A 9,760-nucleotide genomic window follows, 5' to 3' on the forward strand; every position below is an offset into this window, starting at 1 on the left:
GGATCGACGGGAGGAGGCGATGCGTACGGGTATAATTTTTGCAGCGAATCATTTTTTCCTTTTGCGTTGCAGATAAATGATGAAGCGCGGGTTGAATAACAAAAATTACAGGGGCTTTTTTTATAAAAATACCGCGGTGGGTTTTCCGACGGAAGCAATAGCCGCTTTATTATTATGTATAGATATAGATATAGATAGATAGCAAAAGGCCCGTGCGTTGCAACGGGAGAAAAAAATACCACACGCTTTTAATCTTTTTATGATCATTTTGATTTATTAAAATAATGATGGAGCGCGGGTTGAATACTAAAAATTACAAGGGTTTTTTTATAAAAATGCCACGGTGAGTTTTCCGACGGAAGCAATAGGCTCTTTATTATACTCCCTCCGTTCCTAAATATAAGTCTTTTAGATTTCACTAGGGGTCTACATACGGAACAAAATAAGTGAATCTACACTCTAAAGTATGTCTATATACATCTGTATGTAATCCACTAGTGGAACCTCTAAAAAGACTTATATTTAGAAACGGAGGGAGTAGTATTTAAGTAGCTTAACTGCGCGCATGTCGGGTGTATACACCCGACGGAGGGAGTACTACTTTTTCCCTGAATACCCAAACCGGCAGCAAAAGATTCCCTTACTTTTTCCCTGAATACCCAAACCGGCAGCAAAAGATTCCCTACACAAACATTGATGGTTGGTTGAAAGGCAAAAAAAAACGTAGTAAGGAGGTAAAGAGGGGATTATGCTCTCTTTTTGAAGCATTAGTCAATCAGGGGTGGAAACGCCACAGAGACTCATCACAATACTGTTAACATGTAATGGTACGATGATATTGATAAGCAGAAAGGATCATAGGCAACGCCACAAAGATTCAAGCGGAATAGCAGGATGCAGGTTCACTAATTCATCATAACATAAACCAAGCTGCTCAAAGGCAGCAACACATGTTCTAACAAATGGCACATAGAGAGTTTCAGACACATGCCACAGACATCACAAAACTCAAGAGAAGACGAGGGAAGATGCCACCAGCCCGAAGAACTCACTGGCCACCACGTAGGCGGAGCACCAGATGGAGAGTAGACTCCTTCTGAATGTTATAATCCGCCAGAGTGCGACCATCCTCAAGCTGCTTGCCCGCAAAGATCAACCTCTGCTGGTCCGGAGGGATGCCCTCCTTGTCCTGGATCTTCGCCTTGACATTGTCAATCGTATCCGAAGACTCGACCTCGAGTGTGATGGGTCTTCCCGGTGAGAGTCTTCACAAAGATCTGCATGCCACCCCTGAGCCTGAGCACCAGATGGAGGGTGGACTCCTTCTGGATATTGTAATCGGCAAGTGTCCGGCCATCCTCGAGCTGCTTGCCCGCAAAGATGAGGCGCTGCTGGTCCGGTGGGATGCCCTCCTTGTCCTGGATCTTCGCCTTGACATTGTCAATTGTGTCAGAGGACTCGACCTCGAGTGTGATTGTCTTCCCGGTGAGAGTCTTCACAAAGATCTGCATCTGAATAGTTGGAAATCGCAACAAAACAGGATAAGTTAGAGGCGTATATAAATCTTGCAACAGATACGCATAGTTAGAAACTGCAAACAAACCAAGATAAATAAGCACGGAAGAGGCGTAAACAACCAGTTCAACATAGTCATGAAACAATGTGAAGTAAAAGATCTAAATCTTACAATAGTAAATCTGCGTCTGTAATAATAACAACAGCACAGGAGATGTACATGAAAGATATGGTAGACAATCTAACCGTTATAATCTAATTTCCAGTTTAAATTAAGTTCCTATAACAGGTCAGCACATTAATTGTAAGTCTAACATGCAAATGCAGTACTACGCCGATCCAAATTTAGCACAAAGAGATTGAATAACGACATTGGAGTGTGGATGAAATACTAACGAGATTCTACTTAACAACATTGGCCAGCCGAGGAATCTGGTGGAGCAAGGAAATCTGCCACAGCAGGTGAAGCACTAATCGGTAAAATTCTAATCTACCACAGCAGGTGAAGCACTAATCGGTAAAATTCTAACCAACAATTCTAGATGAACCATCACGGGACAGCAGTTTCATTAGACTGAAATCCACACGAACAAAATTACAAAATCGACCAGTGCTTCATCATACCAGCATATATATAAACAAAATCATAAACCATGGGCACGGCGACCTCCGCGGATCTACGGAAATCGCCAAGGTGTTTGTACGAAGTCATCATCTACTCCCTCCGTTCCTAAATATAGATCTTTTTAGAGATTGTACTAGTGGACTACATAAGAAGCAAAATGAATGAATCTACGTTCTAAAATATGTCTATGTACATCAGTATGTAGACCTCTAATGAAATCTCTAAAACTACTTATATTTAGGAACGGAGGGAGTATAATCTAATCACGTAATAACATTGAACATATACTAGCAGGAAATCGATGGCGGGCGCATACCTTGATGGAGGTTCGCGAGAGGTGAGATGGACGCTTGTGTTGCGGCGGGTTTTGTCGATCGGAGAAGTTGCCGGCGAGTGGATTGGGGATCGATGCGTGTGTGGGGAATTTTATAGGTCGGGGAGAAGAGGCCGGCTCGGTTATGTCACGGCGCGAGCTGAACAGGGCGGTAGGAGTCCGTCTCCACCACCACCACGCCCTCTCTCGAAGCGTCTCGACGGGAATTGCAGCCGTGAGGTGGGCTTTAGATGGGCCCGCCCACTTTCCGATCCGTTTTATTGTGGGCCTATCGCGGGCATCTGGCATGTATGTGGCGCCGTGCCGGTGTACTGTCTCTCACTTTTTTGTCTAGAAAAAAAAATACCGTCTCTCACTTCTTTTTTTGCTAAGGTGATCGCGCGCGTGTGTGTGTGTGTTGATGTTGATAGTATGCGCCTTGGTATGCAGGTGTCGGGTGCATGCTCATTATTATGCTTGCGTCCTCTTGGCACTTCATCTGATAAACATTTGCAACTTCATTTATTTGATAGTTAATTAAGCTTATATTAATACATAAACTTACATCACGATAACAAAGCTATACATAAACTTGCATCACGATAACAAAGCTATACATAAACTTGATAACCCCGCAAGAGTGGTACATCAACTCTATTGTTATTTCATTTACATACAAATCAGTCTGAATTAGACCACTTCAGACGCAGGCACACCGCCGTTGTGTGTTTGCCACCCCCCCCCCCCTCCCACATGCACATACCTGCATTTTTTTAATTTAATTTCTGGACCTCAGTCAATGTGTGCATCACAGTATTTTATGAAATCAACCCATAGTAACGATATTCGTCCATCGATCATGTAAATCCTTAAAACACATCCATCTCTCTATCTCCTCTTCACCCTTGAGTTCTTCGAGTGGTCGTTGCTCGACGCCATTTGGAGCTCGTTGTTGTTGATCGATGCGGCATGGAGCCACGCCTTCTTGAACCACAATAGTCCCCTCATGAATATGTTTTGTGGTCGATCTAACCCTTCTCACTACAAGCCCAACCCACTTTTTGATAGGTTTTTCATGAAGCAGTGACCGGTTCTTGTTTTTTATGATTTGAGGCAAACGTTGTATGTTTTGTTGGTATAGTGAGAGGTAGGAACTGATATTAAATTTTTTGATATTTATTTTTTTAATAAAGTGATATTAGATATTGGATTGCTTTAGTGGAAGGTATGCGTCATGTAAATACTAATGACGCCATTGCTAGAATGATCATGCAGGCAAAGAATCTAAGACCTTGCGTTTACTTGTGGATGAAAAGAATGGTATCATGACACTGTCTATATGTTGACATGCCATTGGTTAAGCGCAACGTTGTGTTATGCAAAAGATTAAGGGTTTTTGCTGGCTTATACTCCTTCTGCATCTAAATACTTGTTGTTTGGAAACACTAATATAAGTACCCTTAACTTGTGGTACAGAGGATGAATATAAGCTAGAATAACTCCACTACACCTTGCAAGATTCTGGCTCTGTTCACTGCCTTGACTGACTAATCTAAAGTTCATGACCTGGATATGAGCAATTGATGATAAAAAGGAGGGGATACTAATTTGCTGACCTACACACATATATTTTTACTCTTATCTCATGTATGTATACATATTCCAAGATTTGACATAGTAAAATAGTATGTAGTACAATGATAATGATCACACAGGTAGGAAGCACCACAAGTATATATATGACTCACTATACAGGGGCCGGCCGATCAATCAGACATTTGCCTCACGGGAAGGTATCTTGGCATAGCCATCAAAAGCCAGGACCATCACGCCCTTGCTCTCCATGGCCTTGTAGTAGTACACCGTGGCCGCCGCGATGTAGAACAGCTCCACCGCACCGGACAGCAGAGCCTGCACGGCGAGCAGGCAGAGCCCCACCGCCATGCTCTTCTTCGCGTACGCGAGCGCGAGCGCGCTCACCGGGCTCAAAACGGTCGGCAGGAGGACCATCACCGCCGCCAGCAAGGCGCCCTCCTTCCTGCTCACCCGCGTCATGAGCCGCCACGCCCGCCCGAGCGCGCGCACGCCGCGGCACCCCTCGTCGGCCACCGACACGGCGACGCCCACCACGGCCACGACCCCGAAGTAGATGAAGGCCAGGAAGGCGAGGACGAAGAGCGCGCCTTGCACGGAGAGCAACCCCGAGTGGCGCATGACGCTGGAGAGGTAGACGCCGAGGAGCACCATGAACGTGAGCTGGAGCGCGGTGACCACGCCCACGGTCACGAGAGGGCCCCTCAGGTTTCCCCACTTGGTCAGCCTGCGGAGGAGCTCCGCGAGGGTGTAGCGGTCGCCGGAGTAGGTCGTGCAGGCCGCGGAGAAGGAGAGGATCTGCTTGGCGAAGACGAGCACCAGGGTGACGACCGTGAGGGCGACGGTGATGATGACGAGCTCCCTCGTTTCCTGCCGTATCTCCTGCAAGAGCCTGGCGAACTCGGCGGTCGAGGGGTCGGTTGTCTGCATCTCGGCGAGGTGGCGGAGCATCTCGGCGGTGAGCGGCTGGATGAAGACCACGTTGACCGCGGGGACGAGGAAGGCGATGACGGCAAGGAGGATGAAGATTGGGGCGAAGAGCTTGGGGTTCTGCGTGGGGAGGACCAGCGCTTCTTTGAGGAAGGTGAAGCATGAGGTGGCCTTGGCCGCCATGGCTGGTAACTTGAGAGTTGTGATCAGCTCGAAGCCTGAAGCCTGAAGCCTGAGGGAGCTGGAGGAGGAATGGATCAAGGCCTGAAACCGGAAGGAGATGTGTATAGGTTTGTGTACAGATGATAACGTGTGTGTGCACAGCCTCGTTGTCGTTGGTCAAAGGAAGACTTGGAAAATTAAGGGCGTGCAAGTCGTCGCATGCATGGCCAACAGGTAATGGGATGTTTTTTCCACAAATGGCCACCAATATCACTTTCAGGATAACTTTCGCTGCCATCTCTCCTGCTTCTGATTAGCCTTAAACCGTTATACTCCCTTCGTTTTTAAATATGATTTTTTTTAAATTTTATTATAAATTACAAATGAATGTCTATATTAGATATATTTTAAAACATAGATTCACTCATTTTACTCCGTAGGTAGTTTGTATTGAAATTTTTGCAAAGACTTATATTTAGAAACGGAGGAAGTATATGTTTTCACATTGGTAGCTAATTTGTATTTGTATGCGTGCATGCGCCAAAGAGAAAGACTATAAGAATGACATTATCCATAATTGTTGTGATTAGAAAGTTCAAAGTAGTTTATGGTTTATTTATTTTGCTAGAACTATAAGTTGCTATGTGTTAACATGTTGAAAAATAGGCTGATGGCTAGGGGTTGTAGCGTGGTGATAAACAATATTTTTTTTCTGAAAACATAAGTAAATTGATAGATGGTAACGAGTTTGAGATTTGAACTAAAACACGACACTTATTTTGAAACCTAGATTTATATACAGTGACTCTCTTACGCGTGGAGTTAATAATTATCTCCTACATGTATTCTAACGCACACCTAGCAATTCTTCGGTTTTAAATGTAATGGATGGATTTAAAGCGACATGTATGGAAATTTTAATGTTAGACGCGTCTCGAGGATAAATTGTTTGCTGAAAAGTCTAACTAATCACACACCATGTGTATAAATTGCCCAACCCCACATCCTAAAGATGAAAAAAGCCTGTGGCCCAAATTCCACACCGCACTCTCTCCCCCGCTTGCCACACACAGGAGACAAAGTTTAGAATTTTCTTGTGTGTTTTTGTGATTTCAAAGGGCAGCAACTTCTAAAGTGATTGTCATAATTACGATATGTATTCATCATTTGATTTCTTGTGACGAGCTCTTGAAATCTCATCATAAAAATTTGCACGCATTTAAAATACATGAATAATCTTACTGCTAAAAGTATTAACATTTAGACATTTATCCGGGCACACGGAATCGAGAAGAAAACCAGGTTTGACATGCAAGTCGCCGCATGGCCAACAAGAAAAATGGTTGGGTTTTCCAACAAATGGTGCCCCACCAATGTCACTTTCAGGATTACCTTCGCTCCTATCTCTCATCAGGGCGCTTGCATAATGTATATACACTTATCTCTATGAATACTGTTGAGATACCGAGCCAACATATCATTTTGAGATTGATGAAGCACCGCATATGTCTTCATAATCGGTGAGAACGTCTTCTTTCACTGAATGAATATCGTTAGAAAACATGAAATATGTTCAGAAAAATACGAGCATCAATACCAAATAATTAAAAAAAACTAATGGACTAGTTCCGCAACGAAGATAGCTAATATCTACGAGTATTTTCAACAAATGAAAAAACCACCTTCAAAGTTACGGCCCTATCCTATAAAAAAGTTACCACCCAAAGATGTATGAAATTCTCCATGTATTGATACCAAGCTTGCACCGTGCTAAGGTGTTGCAAAGTAGGCTTTTTTTTTTACGGGCGACGTGTTGCAAAATAGGCTGCTGCCTATGGGTTGTTACATTGTAACAAAGAATACTTGTAATGAAAACATAATTGTCGTCTGGCAATCTTATGAAGTTGTCACTGTATTGGTGTTAAAGTTACCTGGTAACTCGTTACAGAATATGTAGGCAACTAATATATTGTTGTCTAGAAAGCAAAAGACCCAAAACGATTCTTTTGTTAAAATATGTAGATGTACTAGTTTTGAAGCTCTCGTCGTAACGAAGCTAAAGATGAAAACTAACTATGAATATGATAAACGGTTGAGCTATAAAATTTATTGTTTTGAAGCTCTCGTTGAAACGAAGCTAAAGGTGAAAGTAATATGTGAACCGAATAAATGGTCGAGCAGCAAAATATATTGTTATCTCAAAAAATTAGGTTTATGTCCGGGGATATACCTCTTTGGGCCCCTGCTATGTGTGGAGTTAATAAATCTATATGTATTCTAACACTCACCTAGTGTAATTCTTTGGTTTTGAATGTAATAGATGGATATAAATCGACATATATGAAAAATTCAAGGAAGGAAGCGTCTAGAGGACAAATTGTTTGCTGAAAAGTCCAACTAAGAACACACAACCCGGCCCAAAATCGACACCACATTCTCTCCCCCGCTTGCCACGTATCTCCCCTAATGATCTATCCCTAATAATAAAGCACCCAAGGCTTCTGCCGTACGTCATTGGCACTTTTTCACAAAAGTCCCTCCTCTTTTGGGTATTCAACCCGCAGTCCCTATTTAAGTGGATCTGAAAAAAAACGTTTCGAGTTTACTCCTCCCCTCGCCGCACGGATCTGTCGGCGTCGTGGTCTCTGGCGCGCTGGCGGCTCGGCTTCGAGCGGGCTCTGCTTGAGCAGGGTCAACGGTCGGGGAGAGCGCGGCGGACAGGTATGGTCGGGACGACCCGCTATAACCGGGAGGTTGGGGAGAGGCCGAGGAGGATGAAGGGTGGGTGGAGCCGGATGCTGCAAATCGAGGACGCGCCGCGCCGGGAACTATTGGTGGCGGCGGAGGGGGAGTAGGGCAAGGTGTCGCGGGGAGTCACAGGAGGCCACCAGAACAACCGCCCCAGATCTGCCCCCAGGGGACACTCCGTCACTGAGAGACGCGCTGCGGCAAGTTACATGAGGATAGCGAAACAACCGTCCCATATCTGCCACAAGGGGGCACTCCGCCACCGAGAGACGCACCACCGGAGCGCGGGCTGACAGTTGCGAGGGGTGGTCGTGCGCAATGGATCGGCTGGCAGACGAGGAGAGGCCCCACCGCCACTGCCATGACTCTGCCACCAAGCGACGCCGAGGTGAGGTGCGTGGAGATGGGGAGCTTGGTGGCTTGGTGGATGCGCGCTCGGGGAATCAGCCGGGGTCGCCAAACGCTCGGTCGTGTGTTATACAGTATTGGTGAAGAAAGAGACGCAGATAGGGACGAGAGACGGATGGAGCAGACTACCCCTCTCATCAGGAACCGAGCCAGCCGTCCTTCTACTACGTGAACCTCAAGGGCCTGGCCGTCGGCTCGACGCACATCACCCCGCCGACCTCGGCGTTCGCCGTGAAGGACGACGGCACGGGCGGGGTCATCGTGGACTCCGTGTGACAGCCCGAGACCGACGTTCCAGAAGATTCCCTTTTCTTTCCGTTTTCGTCGTGTGGGTATTTTTATTTGCCGCATCATCATCGCATCATGCGCATCATCCGCATTGCATCGGCATCTCCGTTGCCGCCAGTTTTCAAAACTTGCATTCGTTAGTAGTTGCCGGTTCTCGTCGTCGTCCGTTTTGAGTCCGACCGCACGCGCCCGCGGCACCGTCAAACCCTGTTTTTAAAGCGTGCGTAAAACTTTCTCTGATCGGGTCGAGATTTGACGTGCGGTCTTATTTTAATCTAGCTAGGCCGCCTGTCGAATTTCGTCGCGATCGGAGACCGTCTGGTACCCGAACGGTCGCCCGTAGCGGCACCGTATTCGGTCTACCGTCGGACGTCTGTCGGTGTTTTAAAAATTACGTTGCCGGGTCGCCCATTTTCCCTCTCATCTTCGCCTAGCCCCTCTGCACAGTGCGTCGACCCTACGCGCAGCCCAGTCCGAAAACCTCCCGGAACCCGAACCCGGCGGTCGTGACCGTTGGATCCGGATCAACCCCGTTTTACCGCAAAACGTGATCGGTTTGTCCATTGAGCCCCCTAGCCTATTTATTTCTTCCGTCCGATTTAATCGGAGGGTCTTGGCAGCCCCTACCAAAAATCCGATTATTGTATTTATGTCCATTCTAGCCTAACCCTAGCCTACCCCTGCCCAATCCCTCATCCCGCCGCCACCTGCTTGCCTTGGAATCCTCAGCTACCCAACCAGTCTCGTCACGATTTTCCCCTGTCTAAGGCAGAGAGCCGCACCGTCTTCCTCGTTCCGCGGGCCGTCCCCGCCGCGAGTTTCGCGCCAGATCCCGTCGCGCCGCGTCCCTAGTTCTGTGCCAACGCTGTTCCCTGCCGCCAGCTCTTCCGCGCGGGACCCTGCCGCCTCCCCGATCGAGGTCCTTCCCGCCCGATCCGGCAGGACCGGCCGGCCTCGCGTTGACCGAGGTGGCCAACCTCCCCGCGCGCTGCGGATCGCGCGCGCCCTGCAGATCGCGCCAGCCGCCGCAACTCCTCCCTCGGTGCTTCCCCGCTTGAACTCCTGCGGTGCCGAGACCCCGCGCGTTGACCAGCGCCCGTCGCGCCACCAACCGCTTCGCGCGCGCCCTGCAGATCGGCCAGCCGCCGCGTGGCCCAGCGCCGCCCAGGCCCAGGCGC

General features: G+C 47.4%; 1 protein-coding gene and 1 pseudogene across 1 annotated transcript; both read right to left on the reverse strand.

The window, feature by feature from the left end:
* Positions 1-901: 901 nt before the first annotated feature.
* Positions 902-2,649, reverse strand: LOC123410631 (annotated as a pseudogene).
* Positions 2,650-4,057: 1,408 nt separating this feature from the next.
* On the reverse strand, positions 4,058-5,411 carry LOC123409159. The gene has a single exon (XM_045102129.1). The coding sequence runs from the start codon at positions 5,157-5,159 to the stop codon at positions 4,224-4,226; it is 936 nt and encodes a 311-aa protein (XP_044958064.1). The 5' UTR covers positions 5,160-5,411; the 3' UTR covers positions 4,058-4,223.
* Positions 5,412-9,760: the final 4,349 nt, after the last annotated feature.

The sequence above is a fragment of the Hordeum vulgare genome, chromosome 7H (assembly GCF_904849725.1).
Source record: "Hordeum vulgare subsp. vulgare chromosome 7H, MorexV3_pseudomolecules_assembly, whole genome shotgun sequence".
NCBI lineage: Eukaryota > Viridiplantae > Streptophyta > Magnoliopsida > Poales > Poaceae > Hordeum > Hordeum vulgare.

Bases quoted from the DNA above. Each gene is read 5' to 3' on its own strand.
- LOC123409159 (XM_045102129.1), bottom strand. From the start codon at position 5,159: ATGGCGGCCAAGGCCACCTCATGCTTCACCTTCCTCAAAGAAGCGCTG.